The sequence below is a fragment of the Microtus oregoni genome, unplaced genomic scaffold (assembly GCF_018167655.1).
Source record: "Microtus oregoni isolate MIOR12 unplaced genomic scaffold, Mior012 000023F_ref0000262, whole genome shotgun sequence".
Taxonomy (NCBI): Eukaryota; Metazoa; Chordata; class Mammalia; order Rodentia; family Cricetidae; genus Microtus; species Microtus oregoni.
Genome location: NW_024543082.1, coordinates 14,687,606 through 14,705,680, shown reverse-complemented (window position 1 = coordinate 14,705,680; position 18,075 = coordinate 14,687,606). Strand labels below are relative to the sequence as shown.

General features: G+C 41.5%; 1 protein-coding gene across 1 annotated transcript in view; it reads left to right on the top strand.

Annotated features, from left to right (window-relative positions):
• The window catches only part of Myh15 (myosin heavy chain 15), a 136,448-nt gene that overhangs the window by 102,403 nt on the left and 15,970 nt on the right, over positions 1–18,075 (top strand). Inside the window, exons 34-37 of the mRNA XM_041672701.1 lie at positions 6,054–6,246; positions 7,067–7,270; positions 12,806–12,931; positions 16,500–16,670. Of these exons, the coding sequence (XP_041528635.1) occupies positions 6,054–6,246; positions 7,067–7,270; positions 12,806–12,931; positions 16,500–16,670 (694 nt within the window). The remainder of the gene's footprint in view (positions 1–6,053; positions 6,247–7,066; positions 7,271–12,805; positions 12,932–16,499; positions 16,671–18,075) is intronic.

The window sequence follows — 18,075 nt, the reverse complement described above, 5'->3', positions numbered from 1 at the left end:
ATGGTTCAATCTGAGTCTAGGGCTAGGAGGAAATCGAGTACAATTTCAGGGAAAAATATATATGGGCGAGAAAGTCTAAGCCATCAAAAGTGATGAGGTAAATTATAGACCTCAAAAAAGAAATATCACCTGAGGGCAGGATGAGGTTGAAGACGTGTTTATATAAACTATGTGCATTGCCACAGAAACTGAAGTTGTCAATTAGTGCAGTTCCTGGAAAGTTGAAGGGGCCAAGGGGCAGCAGAGGTCAAGCTTTTATAGCTTAGCACTTGTGGAATGCTCTCCATGTATTCTCCTCCGCTGAGCATTCTGTCAGTCTGATGAGGAATGGCAAGTGAGCCCAGGAGAGACCCCATTGGTGAGGAAAAGTCCAAGCAGCTGGCATGAGAGATATTTACCTCCTAACCATGTGAGTTCTCAGTGTTGGCAGATTCTCTGTGCACTGTTGGAGTAGCTGGGACTTCTATGCTCAGAGATGGTTTAGATAATTTCTGTCTAGTTTTTAAGGTAGAGATAACTCACTTTTATTTTAATTTAATTTAATTTATTTATTTATTAAAGATTTCTGTCTCTTCCCCGCCACCGCCTCCCATTTCCCTCCCCCTCCCCCAATTAAGTCCCCCTCCCTCGTCAGCTCAAAGAGCAATCAGGGTTCCCTGCCCTGTGGGAAGTCCAAGGACCACCCACCTCCATCCAGGTCTAGTAAGGTGAGCATCCAAACTGCTTAGGCTCCCACAAAGCCAGTACGTGCAGGAGGATCAAAAACCCGTTGCCATTGTTCTTGGGTTCTCAGTAGTCCTCATTGTCCACTATGTTCAGCGAGTCCGGTTTTTTTCCCAGGCTTTTTCAGACCCAGGCCGGCTGGTCTTGGTGAGTTCCCCATAGAACATCCCCATTCTCTCAGTGTGTGGGTGCACCCCTCGCGGTCCTGAGTTCCTTGCTCATGCTCTCTCTCCTTGTGCTCCTGATTTGGACCTTGAGATTTCTGTGTGGTGCTCCAATGTGGGTCTCTGACTCTGTCTCCTTTCATCGCCTGATGAAGGTTAATATTCAGGAGGATGCCTATATGTTTTTCTTTGGATTCTCCTTCTTATTTAGCTTCTCTAGGCTCTCTAATTATAGGCTCAATGTCCTTTATTTATGGCTAGAAACCAAATATGAGTGAGTACATCCCATGCTCCTCTTTTTGGGTCTGGCTTACCTCACTCAGGATAGTGTTTTCTATTTCCATCCATTTGTATGCAAAATTCAAGAAGTCCTTGTTTTTTACTGCTGAGTAGTACTCTAATATGTATATATTCCATACTTTCTTCATCCATTCTTCCATTGAAGGACATCTAGGTTGTTTCCAGGTTCTGGCTATTACAAGCAATGCTGCTATGAACATAGTAGAGCATATACTTTTGTTGTATGATAAGGACTCTCTTGGGTATATTCCCAAGAGTGGTATTGCTGGGTCCAGGGGTAGGTTGATCCCGAATTTCCTGAGAAACCACCACACTGCTTTCCAGAGTGGTTGCACAAGTTTGCATTCCCACCAGCAATGGATGAGGGTTCCCCTTTCTCCACAACCTCTCCAGCAAAGGCTATCATTGGTGTTTTTTATTTTAGCCATTCTGACAGATGAAAGATGGTATCTTAAAGTTGTCTTGATTTGCATTTTTCTGATCACTAAGGAAGTTGAGCATGACCTTAAGTGTGTTTTGGCCATATGAACTTCTTCTGTTGAGAATTCTCTGTTCAGCTCAGTGCCCCATTTTATAATTGGGTTGATTAGCCTTTTACGGTCTAGTTTCTTGAGTTCTTTATATATTTTTGAGATCAGACCTTTGTCAGTTGCGGTGTTGGTGAAGATCTTCTCCCAGTCAGTGGCTTAGTGACAGTGTCCTTTGCTTTACAGAAGCTTCTCAGTCTCAGGAGGTCCCATTTATTCAATGAGGCCCTTAATGTCTGTGCTGCTGGGGTTATACGTAGGAAGTGGTCTCCTGTGCCCATGTGTTGTAGAGTACTTCCCATTTTCTCTTCTATCAGGTTCAGTGTGTTCGGACTGATATTGATGTCTTTTATCCATTTGAACTTGAGTTTTGTGCATGGTGATAGATGTGGATCTATTTTCATTCTTCTACAGATTGACATCCAGTTTTGCCAGCACAATTTGTTGAAGATGCTCTCTTTTTTCCATTGTATACTTTTAGCTCCTTTATGGAAAATCAGGTGTTCATAGGTTTGTGGGTTAAAGTCAGGGTCTGATGGGGGAGTGTCATATATCAATCTGTTGATTTCATTGGTTAAGCAATAAAGAAACTGCCAGGCCCATTTGATAGGCCCATCCCTAGGTGGGTGGAGTAAACAGAACGGAAGGCTGGGAGAAAGAAGCTGAATCAGAGAGTCGCCATGATTCTCCCACTCCAGACAGATGGAGGTTAAGATCATTCCTGGTAAGCCAGCTTGTGGGCTACAGCAGATTTTTAGAAATGGGCTAGTCCAGGTGCGAGAGCTAGCCTAGAAGAGGCTAGATAGAAATGGGCCAAGCGGTGTTTAAAAGAATACATTTTCCGTGTAATTATTTCGGGGCATAAGCTAAAGCTAGCCATGTGGGCGGCTGGGTGCCGGGGACGCAGCCCCGCTGCTCCTGCTACTACAAGTGTCTCCTATTCAATTCCATTGGTCGACTTCTCTGTTTTCATGCCAATACCAAGCTGTTTTCAATACTGTAGCTTTGTAATAGAGTTTGAAGTCAGGGATGGTAATGCCTCCAGACAATCCTTTATTGTATAAGATTGTTTTGGCTATCCTGGGTTTCTTGTTTTTCCATATAAAGTTGACATAACTCACTTTTAAAAAAAGTTCCATTTGCTTGGTAACATTATCAGAATAGATAACTTGTAAGAAATCTATGATATTCTGAACACCGAAGCAACAGCCAAGATATTAAAAGCACTGGTTTTCTTCAAAGATACTACTTTTTATTCATTTTTAATTAAAAATTTCTTCAAGAATTTCATATGAGTGCTGGATTCACATAACATCTACCCCCTCTTCTTTCCAATTCTTCCAATTTACCCCAAACTCCTTCTTATATTCATGACCACCATCACCTTCTCCTCCTCTTCTTCCTCATTGTTATTATTATTATTATTATTATTAACATTACTATTGCCAGAGGAGGGTACTGGATCGTTTGGAGCTGGAGGATGTTTCCTGATATTGGGTTCTGGGAATCAAACTTGGGTGCTCTGCAAGAGAAACAAATGCTGGCAAACCACTAGGCCATCTGGGCAGCCTTCAGTCTTTCATTTTCCTTTAAAAGATGTGCTTGAGGGAGCTTTGATTTTAAAGATTCTTGATTCCATATGAATGGTGTTGCAGTCATCACTTAGGGCATTATCATCGTCTTTACTTAACATTTATGAAGTATCTCAGATAGCTATAGAAAAGCTAGCATTCGAGACATTCAGTTTGCTGAAACAGAATGTATTTGTAGATGGACAATTGGTGGCAGGCCACGAAGACTCCAGTGTTCCTAGTAGAGAGAGCTACCTGAGGAAAACCAGCAAGTTCCCTCACTGGAAATCAAGGCAGTCTTTTCAGAATGTAGGTGCTGCAGAGTGTGCCAGTTCCCTTACTAGTTTGCAAGGGATGCTCTCAAACAAAAAAAATAAATAAACCCCATAGGCTGGATGGTTTAGACAATACAAATTCACATTTTTAGAGCCTGGGCACTGTAGATCTGAGATTATCGTGTGGGCAGCAGGTTTTCCTAAGGCCTCTGTTTTCATCTTGAAGTCAGATGGCTGCTCCCTCTCTCAATTTCTATGTGAGTTTTCTATTGTGAGGATCTATTTCTGCTGTCTTCTTCTTCGGAAAGCTCTGTTATTAGATTAAGGCCCTTCTCCAAGATCTTCATTTTTATCTTCCTTGCTTCTTTAGAGACGTTTGCATGTACAGGTCTTTAAAGTTCCATCTTCATGAAAGCACAATACTGTTTTTTTGGAGCCTAAGGCTTCAGCATTTGGAGGCAGCATAATTTGATTTATAACATTCTCATTATCTTTATATGCCTGAAAGCTTATAGGATTCTAATCTGGGAGACAAATGCACAGTGCCTGGGGATAGGCACTAAATGTAATACAGAAGACCAGTTTTAATGCTAGGTTAGTAGTAAGTGTAAAGTAATAGTTACCATAAAATAAAAAAAGATACTTTCCATATTTTTCTAGACCTTCTTTTGCGGCCCTTCTACCCATAATAAAATGTGGTCATAAAAAGTGGAGGCCCCTACCTGTGAACCAATAGCAAACTCCAGCCACAATCCTACTAACGGTTAGGGGTGCACCTCTAATCAGTGTGAGAGGTCAGGACACACTCTATGGCAATTCAGTGTGGAATCTAATTCTGACCCATGACAAGTACACTTTTGATGTTTGTTGTATAGCTTCTATAAGGATAAAAAAGAAAAAAAAGAATTCTTTCTTCTACTTATCTGCCTAGGACTAAGGCTCTGTTGCAGTGAGTTTAAGAGGACTTGTGTTTTTGATATCAGTTAAAGTTTCTTGATGAACAGTCATCAAATACTGAGGAGCTAAAAGAGGAGAAATTTTGTTTTGCTTTTTTTTTCTCTGAAATCAGAGTCTGAACTCGGATAGAATGGAAAATAAGTCACTACTCAAAGTTGTTCCAGAAACCAAAGTTTTCCTACATTTTGATAGGACAAGCAAGGAAAAGAGGTTGGAGATTCACACAATCTGTCTGATTCCTTATCACATGGGAGAGGCTATTAATGGCCCATTGCACTGCAGTCCCAACTAACAAATTCGTAGTTAGTCCCATGGTGCCCAAGTATTTTCAAGTATTGCCAAGTAAAAATTCCCATGATTTTCTCAAGTTCTTCTTTGCATTTCTTGAATACTAGGATATTAACCAAGTTGGTGGCACTTTATAATTAAGGTTTTGCTCAGAGCTTTTGTTCTTATAAGAGAATATTAAAGTATTTACATACTATATAGTATTGAGTTTTCTCAACTAGTCATTGTCCTTCAAACTCCTAGAGAGAGAAGGCAACACATACACATACACAACAAACAAAACAAAAATCAAACCCATGTTATTATTGAAGACTGCAGACCATTAGAGCAGTATGGCTGGATCTCAGTAGCTCTTTCCTACTGTATTCAGACTTGTTTTTTTTCAACAATGATTGTCTAAAAGAACATTAATTCTTCATCTATAGACACTCTAGGAAATTTAGAGTTTATCATCCTTGTCTTGGTTAGGATGTGCTAGAATACCATGACCAAAAGAATCTTGGGGAGAAAGGATTCATTTCACCTTACAACTTGTAAGCTTCATCACTGAGGGAAGCCTCAGCAAGAACTCAAGACAGGGACTGGGAGCACGGATTGGAGTCGAAGTCATGGAGGAACACTACTTATGGACGTTCTTCTCATGGCTTGCTCAACCTGCTCCTTTATACCACCCAGAACCCCCAGTCCAGGCATGGCACCACCAACAGTAAGTTACGCCCTCTTCTGTCAATCAATATAATAATAATGTCTTACACTTTTACCCACAGGCCAATTTGGTGGGGGCATTTTCTCAACTGAGATTTTCACTTCCAAAATGACTCTAGCTGTGTGATGTTGACATGAAACTACAGAACAATCCTTTAATGAGTCTTAGGCAAAGCTAACGCAGGAGCTTGACATAGTTCATGTGTCTTTATGGTTCTATGATGAATTTATAGTTATATGAAAAGCCTTTCTTAGACTGTTATAATGACAAAAGACTCGTTAATTCAAGGCCTAGCTTCCTCTGTTTATAAAATGGACACTCTTTAGACTGATTTTGTTAATATCTGAAAATATTTTTATTTTAATATGTTTTCCATAACTTGAAAATAAGAGGTAGCTAGTGGGGGAGCAGGAGGGAAATGGGAGGAGGGGAGGAAGTATAAATTTTTTTATGGAAAAAATATATAAATAGAAAGAAAATAAGAGGTAGCAATTTTTAATTTGAGTGTATCATGTTCTTCCCAAATGTTACTCTGAAATCAGGGAGAAGCATCAGCAGGCCTTGACTTCCCTGCAGTCAGGTCTGGACTCTGAAGCTTTGGGTAGAATTGAGGCCACCCAAATGAGGAAGAAGATGGAAGGCGACCTTAAGGAGATGGAGATTCAGCTCTGTGCTGCCAACCGGCAGGTGTCACAGACAACTAGAGCCTTGGGCCAGCTTCAGGGTCAAATGAAGGTACTCTCAAACCATAACATAATATAATATAACATAACATAAACAATGTCTGTTGGGCAGTAAAGAAGAAAACCACAAATCTCACTCTTCAAGAAGGCTGGAAGATGTTTATCTTAAAAACGGGTGACGCTCTGTCAGAATCATGCATGCTCAGGGACATAACTCATTTTGTGATGGGTTATTAGGCAGGAAGAAGGAATAGACAAGAGTCTGGGGCAGCCATCTGCTTCTAAGACATTATTGGAGGCATGTTTTGATCAGTTCCATTCATAGCCTCCTCTTGGTGCAAAATGGTAGTGTGGGCACCATTACTTGAAGCCAACAGTAGGGATTTTCTTGTCCTTGGAAGTAAATTTCTTCTGCTCTGAAGAAAATTGTGTTTTATAACCTCAAGTCCAGCCTTAGCCAACAGGCTGGAAGAAATATGACAGAAACTAAGAACAAGGTAAGGAAAGAGGAGAAATAACTGACTCCTTAGTCCCATCACTGCTTAGCCCTTTGGGCAATTGCTGCTCCTGCTGCTGTCTCATTTCTAAAGCAGAAAGTTTAACTTTCTGGCTTCCTCTCTGTCCTCTACCTCCTGGCACCTGCCAAGATCAACAACTTCCTGCCCTGTTGCTCAAGACACTTCCTCTCTTTGACTTCAGTAAACTGTCCTGGAGGTACCTCTTGGGGTGTGATTGCAAAGCCTTTTATCTATGAGATCAAGAACTTAGAAACTTGTCTCTGTATGGAGTTGCTCCCTGCTTCCCCTGCTAACAGTTAAACTCAGAGAGACCCATGCCCCAGGCCCATGTTTGTTTGTTTTTTTCTTTTGCAGGAGCTCCAACAACAACTGGATGACAGCATGTACCAGAACAAGGACCTGAAGGAACAGGTGTCTCTGGCTGAGCAGCGCAACACTCTTCTTCAGTCCGAACTAGAAGAACTGAGGTCCTTGCAAGAACACACAGAGCGAGGATACAAGCTGGCAGAAAAAGAGCTCCTGGAAGCCACAGAAAAAATCAGTCTTTTTTATACCCAGGTAGGACATGTTCATTCTCTCTATCTGCTGGGTCAGTTGGCTGGAGGAAGGCGTTCCCATTACTGAGTCAGCTAAGGATTTGTATGGTGGTCATGTCAAGTTTTTGGTGTGGTACAAGATGCACAGAAAAATATGCACCTAAGCCCGTCACATCTTTCCTTACAAACATTAGGTTCCCAGAGCAGTTGTAACCAAGCACCACCAAATGATGTCTTTAGACAACTTTCACAGTCCTGGGTGCTAGTCATCCAGGTTAAGATATTGCAAGAACCATGCTCTCACTGACACTCACAAAAGGCCCAGCTTCTCTTGGCTTCTGATGGTTTCCTGGCACTTTTCCTGTCGACGCCCTGTTTCCATTCCCTGCTCTCACATGCATCTTCTTTTGTCTTTTTATCCTATGAGTGTGTCTCTGTCCAGCTTTCTCCTTTTTATAAGGATGTATTACGTGGAAATTATGGCTCACCTTAACGACTCAATATTAACTTGTTTAACTTATTTAAAGCTTTATTTCCAAATAAGGTTGTATCATGCAGAACTAGGGCTTAGGGGCTCAATATGTGCTTCTGCGGGCATGGAGGGGAGTATAGTGCAGCTGGAACACCGAGGTTTCTGCTTGAAGAATGGACCGTCAGGGCATTCTCAGCCACGATAGGAGAGGAGCGATAAACATTTCAGACTGATCTAAAATTTTTTGCTTGTTGTCTTGTTCCCTTGTTCTCTCTCAGTGACTTGATTCCCAGCATCCCGGGAATCTCTCGCATCCTGATTGGCTTCTCTCACTCTCCTGGATTCTCCCGTAAGGCCATATAAGTGGGGGTTAGCAGGATTTTTAGATCATTTTCCTGAAGGCAGAAGAAGCCACAGTGACAGAGACAAATGCCTACAGCAGTGTGTCCAGCACTGAGCATTTTTAGGGCACATAGTATAATTTAGATAAGTATACCCAGTATGACAAATAATCTCCTCACTGTCCCCAAACAGTGAAGACACAAGTAAACAACACAGTACTATTCAGAGTACCACAGAGGACATAATGCTCTCCAGAATGCCCAAATAATCCTCATGAGGTCAGGCGGGGACATAATAGTTTTCTTCCTAGTCATGAAAGACATGCAAGAAATGGGACAAGGTGGCAGAAAGAAAAATGAAGGAAGTGGATGAAGATGAAGAATTTAGAATTTCAGGTAAATTCACATAGTAGAAGACAGTACAGCTAGAAGAGATGAGGAGAAATAATGTCAGGGAACAGATAGGCTCAAGATTCTAGAACCTTGAGTCTAAGACTTTGATTGGCAGATAATGGAAGCTGCTGAAGAACTGTGAGCAGCTGGGGGTGAATTAGCAGATGCACTCTTTGGAAAGTTTGCTTCAGTGACTGTTGAGTAGGACAGACTGTCACTCTTGGGAGTGTTGGAAATTTTGGGGCCATTTTAGTTGCCACAGTGACTGGGAGATGCCACTGGCATTTTGTAATCAGGGTCCAGAGACCTCCTTTGATGTACCATATGATTTCATGTCACAAAAGAATTGCTATTCTCAGAATGTCAAGAGTGCCCTCCTCAGTGGTAAATAAATAAGTCATAGCTATACCTACCACAAGGTGTTACAATTACTCTGTGTCTACAGTAAGTTCATGCAATGACATCATCTCTCTGAGTGCCATGGATCAGGAACAAATATGCTGTAGGGTGTGCATAATTCTTAACAGGTTAACTCATTTCAACACTTAACTTTGTTTGTGCGTATTGATTAGTGGGAGAGCACATACATGTCTTGCATGTATGAAGCCTTGAGTTCAATCCAACTGCAATGAAGAAAAGAGAAACAAAATTCATAACATGTTCTTTTTTCATTAAGATTTATCTTAAGAAAATGTGGCATACTGAATCATTAATTTTCAAACATATTACCTATTATCTACCAACTACTGGTGACAAGTCACTTGTTATACATGTCATAACTGAGAATGTACTGTGTCCCAATGTGAAGTGGGAGGTGGGAAAAGAGTGGGGTGAAAGGAGGAAGAGAGGGAGAGAGGGAGGGTAGGAGAGAGGGAGGGAGTAATAGGAGGAAGAGAGAGAGAGAGAGAGAGAGAGAGAGAGAGAGAGAGAGAGAGGGAGAGCTGCTTAACTTTTGTCAATATGACTCAAACTAAAGTCACCTGGATAGAGGAAATCTCAGTTAAGAAATTGCCTGCAGCCATTTTAGATTCGAATGTTGAGAGTTCTCTGTTTAGGTCTGTACCCATTTTTTTATTGCATTATTTCTTCTTTAGTTTCTTGAGTTCTTTATATATTTTGGAGATCAGCCCTTTGTCTGATGTGGGAATGGTGAAGATCTTTTCCCATTCTGTAGGTTGCCATTTTTTCTTGTTGACCATGTCCGTTGCTTTATAGAAGCTTTTCAGTTTCAGGAGGTCCCATTTATTAATTGTTGCTATTAGTGTCTGTGCTACTTGGGTTATATTTAGGAAGTGGTCTCCTGTGTGCCAATGCATTCAAGTGTACTTCACACTTTCTTTTCTATGAGGTTCAGTGTGATTGGCTTTATGTTGAGGTCTTTGATGCATTTGGACTTGAGTTTTGTGCATGGTGATAGATATGGATCTATTTTGATTCTTCTACATGTTGATATCCAGTTATGCCAGCACCATTTGTTGAATATACTTTCTTTTTTTCATTTTACATTTTTTGCTTCTTTATCAAAAATCAGGAGTTCCTAGTTGCATGGATTAATATCGGGTCTTTGATTCAATTCCATTGGTCCTCTTGTCTGTTCTTATGCCAGAACCAGGCTGTTTTCAGTACTATAGCTCTGTAATAGAGTTTGAAGTTAGGGATAATGATACCTCTAGAAGTTCATTTATTGTACAGAATTGTTTTGGCTGTCCTGAGTTTTTTGCTTTTCTATATTAATTTGAGTATTGCTTTTTCATTCAATAAAAAAATGGGGTACAGACCTAAACAGAGAACTCTCAACAGATGAATCTAAAATGGCTGAAAGACACTTGAGAAAATGTTCAACATTCTTACCCATAAGAGAAATGCAAATCAAAACAACTCTGAGATTCCATCTTACATGTGTCAGAGTGGCCAAGACAAAAATCAGTGATGACAACTTATGCAACTTATGCTGGAGAGGATGTGGGGTAAAGGGAACACTCCTGCATTGCTGATGGGAGTACAAACTGGTACAGTCACTTTTGAAAATCAGTATGGCATTTTCTCAGAAAATTAGGAAACAACCTCAAGACTCAGCAATACCACTTTTGGATATATACCCAAAGGGTGCTCAATCATACCACAAGGACTCAACTATGCTCATAGCAGCAATGTTTGTAATAGCCAGAACCTAGAAACAACCTAAATGTCCCTCATCTGAATAATGGATAAAGAAAATGTGGTACATTTATACAATGGAGTACTACTCAGTGGTAAAAAATAATGACATCTTGAAATTTGTAGGCAAATGGATGGATCTAGAAAACATTATATTGAGTGAGGTAACCCAGACCCAGAAGGGCAAATATAATATGTACTCACTCATAAGTGGTTTTAAAACATAAAGCAAAGAAAACCAGCCTAGGGAAACTAGACAACAAGAAAGGACCCTAAGAGAGACATATGTTGATCTAATCTACATGGGAAGTAGAAAAAGACAAGATATCCTGAGTAAATTGGGAATCTAGGAATCATGGGAGAAGGTAGAAGAAGTGGGGAGGAAGGGAGGGAAGTAGAGAAAGAATATATATCACTAAAAAAGAAATTGCCTCCATTAGACTGGCCCATAGGCAAGTGTGTGGGAGCACTTTCTTGATTAACAACTAATAAAATAGGGCACATCCCACTGTGGGTCTGGGAAGATGGTACTGGTTGAATAAGAAAGCAGACTGAACAAGCCTATCCTATAAACAGCACTCATGCATTGCCTCTGCGCCCGTTCCTGCCTCTAGATTGCCTGGACTTTTTTCAATGATTGATAGTATAAGCTGAAATAAAACCTTCCCTCCCCAAGTTGGCTCTGGTTAGTGTTGTGTCACAGCAGCAGGGAAGCAAACTACGACACTCCAGTAATGAAACCTTGGTCTGTAGGGCAGTTTCTGAAACTTTAACATGAGAGTTTCAGTCCTCGGATCTCACACTGACCTATGAGATCCTCATCTCTGAAGCAGCTGGAGGCTCCACAAACTCTCAGGTGCTTCCCCTAGACCCAAGACGCTGTGTCCAGCATTCATCCAGGAGACATGGGCTCCTCTTAGACATCAGAGTATAACTTACACAAATGATCCTCTGCACATGATACCTTACCTCTTGTCCTTCTGAGAATGGGAGCAGGGAGACGGGAAGGCATTAGCCTGCAGGAGTGTTCATGGTCATCTCCCTGGAAAAGCTGAAGTGATTGCTACACAATCAAATTGGTGTTTAGACTTGTGCCATACTTTACACTGAGAGAACGCCTATGGAGTTATGTGTAGTGAACACCCATAAGACACTTCAGGAAAATAGACTTAATTCCCCCAGGCCACACTGAAGGCACTGGAAATCCTGCAGAGCCCAGGCCTGCCCCTCCACAGAATGGAGAGAGGTGTTTGTGATGATGCTGTGAGCCTGGGATACCTTCTTTCTCTGTCCAAGGCTTCGTCTGCCTCGAGAAAGGCAATAACTAGCGGACAGTGACAGGATGATGTGAAAGGATGAAATGAAAGGAGAAATGAAAAGTGGGAAGCCCATGCTTTATACACCTGCTCTTTATGCTAAGGTTTCACATGCTCACAAAAGCCGTACTTCAAACACAGGGCAGACGCAGCAAAGAGGGCCTTGGCCTCCAGTGTGACAATCGGGAAGGAACTGGGGCAGCATGGCCGCAGAGCACAAAGGCGTCCTAGGGGCTGAACTTTCTGTCATCTGCTTTCTCACTTCCTCCTCTCTGCAGAGTGAGGAAGGAAGGCAGGTAGGCAAGAGGGGAATTGATGTTCCTGCAGGAGCATGCTGAAATCCTCCAGGTGGCTGCAGGCAACTCTAATTTCTGCTCCAGGATACTTCTTTCTATCACACTGAAAAAGCATTCCTTGATAAGCTAAGAACTAAACCCCTATTTGGCCTTTGGATTATTTGGAGTCACCCCTTCTGATTCAGGATTCCATCTCTTCTCTCCTGGTAGTGGTTCTCAATCTTCCTAATGCTGCGGCCCTTGAATACAGTTCCTCGTGTTGTGGTGACCCCAACCGTAGATGATTCCCATTGCTGCTATTGTTAAAATTATGATGTATATATCTGATATGTAGGATGGTCTTAGGTGACTGCTGTGAAAGGGTCCTTTGTCCTCAAAGGGGTTGAGACCCACAGGTTGAGAATAACTGTTCTAAATGAAACCCCTTCATCTGCTATGGCTTTTGCACCCAAACTACCACTTGGGGCTGGAATTCTTGCCTAACTGCATATGATTGACTATGATAAATTGCTCCCACCCAGAGCTGCTTGCCTGTGCATTGCTGGTCTCAGGTTGTCTAACTGGAATGCTGCCCTTCCTTAGAACACAGGTCTCCTCAGCCAGAAGAAGAAACTGGAGGCTGATGTTGCTCAGCTGCAGAAGGAAGCTGAAGAGATGCTGCAGAGGTGTCAAAAGGCAGAAGAAAATGCCAGGATGGCAGCTGCTGAGGTGGGCCCATTGACTACTCATTTCTGTCCTCCAGAGGCCACTAGATCTATAGATCAGAGACGAGACCTGCTGCAGCCAGGTGGAGTTCATTGATTCCCCATACAGTCAGGAAGAGGTTAGCTGATCTTGTGGCTTCCCCCTTAGGCAGAACACTTAAGCCAGTTGGCTGTTGTCTTCTAAACTACATTGGCAATGAGAAGGAGTGAACGAATGACTAAAAGTAAAATCCTGTGAAAACAAGTGTCTTTCTCTCTATATTAGCTATTTTTCAGCTGTGAGTCAATATATCTGGTGTCTAGAAAGAATTCTCCCAGTACTTCCTTACAGATTTTCATTTTTCTTGGGTATGCAATGGTTTCACGATGGTGAGAAGGATGGTTAAACCAATCTGTACTACTACTGGGGTAGCAAAACCGGATGAGAAAGGCAGTGTTTGTGGCTGTGAACCTTATTCATTTGTAAAGTAAAATAGTTGTTGATGGTATTTTCCTAGATGGCACTAAATTCAGGGTTAGTCACTGATCTCAACAAGTTGCCAATGTCATGCACCCACTATGGGCAGGTGTTATGCTTCCATCAAAAAGATAGCAAGTGAACAGTGCTATTAAGAAAGAGTTATTAGCCGGGCAGTGGTGGCGCACGCCTTTAATCCCAGCACTCAGGAGGCAGAGGCAGGCGGATCTCTGTGAGTTCGAGGCCAGCCTGGTCTATAACAGCTAGTTCCAGGACAGGAACCAAAAAAGCTACGGAGAAACCCTGTCTCGAAAAATCAAAAGAAAGAAAGAGTTATTAATAGAGAGGAAGTGCTGTTTGTGTGTTTAGGGCCCAGGACTGGAAATTTCATGGACCTGAGCATGATTTCAGCCTCCACTTACCCTTTCAGGGCTTTTTGGGAGTCTACCAAAAGTGTGGTTACATGCAGCACCACATCCCTGCTTTAGGAAAGGAAGTTTCTCCTCTTAAGAAGTTGTAAGAAGCCAGGTGGTGGTGAGGTATGCCTTTAATCCCAACAGTCAGGAGGCAGAGGCAGAAACAGGCCGATCTCTGTGAGTTTGAGGCCAGCCTGTTCTATAAGAGCTAGTTCCAGAACACGCACCAAAGTTACACAGAGAAACCCTGTGTTGAAAAACCAAACCAAACCAAAACAAAAGTTGTGAGAACTGAGGAGACAAGACTTTCAACTAGATTTTACATAAACAGTGATTTAAGGATCCCACTTTGTGGTAATAGGGGCGCGGCACTGTGTCCCCAGCACCCCGGCTGCCCGCTCAGCTGGCTTATGTCCAAAATAACAACACACAAACTGTATTCATTTAATTACTGCTTGGCCCTTTAGCCCTAGCCCTTACTGGCTAATTCTGTTATTCCGATCAACCCATCTCTAATAATCGGTGAGCACCGGTCTTACCAGGAAAGGTTCAGCATGTCTAACCTGGTGGCTTGCTTCATGGCGTGTGTCTGCCCAGGAGCGCAGCATGTTTTGGGATGCTGGAAGACTTTAGCTAATGCGGTCTAGTTGGAGTAAGAGGTCATTGGAAGATGAACATCCTGGGCAATCTTCTTGCTTCCTGACTGCTGAAGTGATGTAACCAGCCTCTCAAGTTGCTGCAGCTGTCACAGTGGGCATCTATCTCTTTTTCCACTTTGGAGGTTCTTAGTCTCATTAATTTAAATGAGTTTAAAATAGATTCACATGATGCTCAAGCACAATTTTATTAGAGTTTGAAAGAAAACCCACAGGGCAGGCTAGCTATAAACTCTGTCATCTAGAGGAGAAGAATTGAGGGTAGTTGGAAAAAAAAAAACATGCCATTTAAGCTGGCATGGAGGTCAGACACAAGACAGACAAGTAGCCACATAACAGTGGGGAAGGCATTAGAGAAAGAATAAGAATGCCCTACATTTGGGGGAAACTCAAAATTTTAAGGAAAGCACGTTTAGGAAAAATATAAAAAGAAAAAAAACAGGAAATGATGCTTTTCTGGGTAATTCAGAAAAATGAGCAGATGTATGAAGTTACATGTCTATGGTGTGGTCAGCTACTGCCTTGGAGCAGGGAGTCTGAGAAGAAAAAGCATAGTATCTCATTAAAGGGAAATTATCCTTCCCATCTCTTCATCATAGTTTAAGGTAACCGCCCACTCCAAGGGATCTTCCCTTGGACAAGTGACTGACGCCTCCACCCAGGCCAGAGAGTCTATTTTCTTGACCAGAATAGGTTTGCCACCAGTCTAACGATGTCACAGCTGCAAGCTGTTCCTGTCACCATGTCTTCCCACTATGTGGCCCTGTTTCCTCTGAGCCATGAGCCATGATACATCTATTATCCCTTAACAACTGTTTCCGCCAAATATTCACAGCACAAGAAAGTAGCTAATACACATGTTAATTCCCTATTTTAGTCATGAATTTTTTGTTATTATAGAAAACTTCTGAAATTAGATAACTTTATAAAGAATAAAGGTTGGTTTAGCTTGTGGTCCTGTGAATTTCAAAGGCATGGTCCTAATCACGCAATGGTGAGGGCTTCACGGTGAATGTCACTGCACTTGGACAGAACACAAGTGGGAAGAAACTACACTGGCATCAGAAAGTCAGAGAGCCTGATATCCAACAATTCCTGCTGAGACATTCCCAGTTTCTCTAACCCTCCCATTCGGTGCCAATCCTTAAAGATCTTAGCTCCATACATTACCATACTGAAACGATATGCAGTGGTAACCAGATAGACAGAAAGATTTATTCTTGAATTAAGCACACAAAAAGAAGAAAGAGTTTGAATCGTATTGAGAAGCCAAGCCATTGTACATATAGCTAAAGCCCAAAGCAGGATTCACAGCTAACCTTCTTTGTGTCAGATTATTTGTACAGAGAATGTCTGATGTTATCAAATTCCTTGAACTTGAAAGTGTTTACAGCAATAAATCAGAAGATACATATTTTCATAGGTATTTTATTGCATTTTTGCTGGTACCTTATATGACAGCAGTTAACTACTTAGTTACAGATATTTTCTCATACTTTATTCAGTTAAAAGCCATTGCTTTACTTAGTCATCTTGCTTTCAAGATGTGTTCTATCTTATATACATGACATGTCCTTTTAGAACTTTCCCTAACAATTCTTACCCCATTCTCTCACGTGGCTGCTTCAATGTCTACTGGCAGATTTGATCAAAACCCTAGGGAATCAGGGATTAGAGAGAGCTGGGTGGAAAGAGATTAAATGTGCAGAGGCCAAGCATATGTCCCCTTCCCCCATGAGATTAAAAGCTAAAGCTCACTGGAATATGATCACCTACCTATAGGATTATCTAAGCCACTTTCCTTCCACCTTTCTTCTTCTTTTGAAAGGATTTGCAAATCTTTACTCTATGCATACGATTCTTTGCCTACACGCGTGTGAAGCACATGAGTGTCTGGTGCTCACAGAAGTCAGAAGAAGGCACTGAATGTACTGAAGCTGGAGCTCCAGCATGACTTCCAGGAACAGTGCCTGGGTTAGATCAAGAGCAGCGAGTTCCCTAACTACTGAGCCATCTCATCAGTCCCCCTTGCCTCTTTCTTAGGCAGCCAACACGTCAGCAGAACTCAAGAAAGAACAAGACACTAATGCTCACTTGGAGAAGATGAGGAAGAATATGGAGCAGACAATTAAAGACATGCAAAAAAGACTGGATGAAGTGGAACAGACAGCTGTGCTGGGGAGCAAAAAGGCAATCCAGAAATTGGAATCCAGGGTAGGAGTTTGCTTGAGTAATCGTGGGGGCCTAACAATCTCCATTCAAGGCCTTAATGTCCTGGAACATCACACCTCATCACTTTGTTTAATGGCACTTGCAGATTCTGAGAGTGTCTGCTCTGAATACATTATTGTTTGGCCTTGGGCGAGCCAATAGGACTTTTCTGGGTCTGGATGGAAGTTGTCTTCCCTCTTACTGATGGATGAGAAAGCATCTTCTCCCACTCACCACACCAGTTCTAGGCTCTGTGCAGACAGGGCAGGGCAGCCCACTCTATCCAAACACATCCTTGCAGTCTTGTTTCTGTGCCAGTGTTCCTGTCATTTTCTTTAAAGAGAATGTCTGTTTCATAGCAAAAGAAAGGAGACATGAAACACATCCATGATCCAGGAAGACGCAGTGCAGAAACAACAAAGTCTGGCACAAATGATGTGGAATCTACCTTCCGGGAACTTAACAGCATTTACTAAAATGGGCTTTTAAAACTTCCTGAATCAATTTCAATGACTATGTATATGCATATGGTATATATGTATATGTATGTGCATATGTATATGCATATAGTAAACTTCACAAAAGTCGGAAGAACATTCTGCTGGGACTTACTGGTTCTCAGGGGCCTCTGAAAAGCGGTGTGCACTCTTTTGCTCATTTCCACACATCCATGCAGTGAAATATTAATCCAGACACATGATCTACCCAAACAGCTGTGTGGATTAAAAAGAAATGAGGAAGGTCTCATAAATATGTTCTGGAGATCATGAGTAATAATATAAAGATAATGCAAGTTAAACTGTTATGAACTATTTATAATCTTCTGCTCATGAAAGATTAATTTTTCAAAAAATAGTAGGAGGAGAAAGACTAGTAAAAAAATTATTAGTCCAAGGAAGAAAACAAAGAGATGGAAGTTAGACCTTTGAAATGTACCCTTTTTGGTGTTTTGATGGAAAAATCATATAACATTTTATATGTTTCAAATCAAAGAAAAACAAAGTTTGATTCAAGTAGACAAACCCCATCCACCCTTAAAATCTTAATACTAATGGAAAAACAGCTAGCTATATATCATTCATAAAACATATACAAAGAATTATTCCCAATGACCTTTACCATATTGCCTTTTAATACAACTCCTGTGGAATATGTTTTAATAACAAACAAGCAAAACTCACAAAACCAAAACAAGGCAAAAAGCAAACTGCATGTTTTGTCACCAAATAAAAACTTTATATTTTTTTCATTTAATATTCACGCATGCATATAATAGTGTATTTTCATCAAATCCACTCCATCTCCTTCTTTCCAATTACTCCCCTATCTGCCCACCATTTTCTCTTTCCAACTTCGTATGGGTATTCTCCCTTCTTCTTTTAAATGCTCACTGAATCCATTTAGTGCT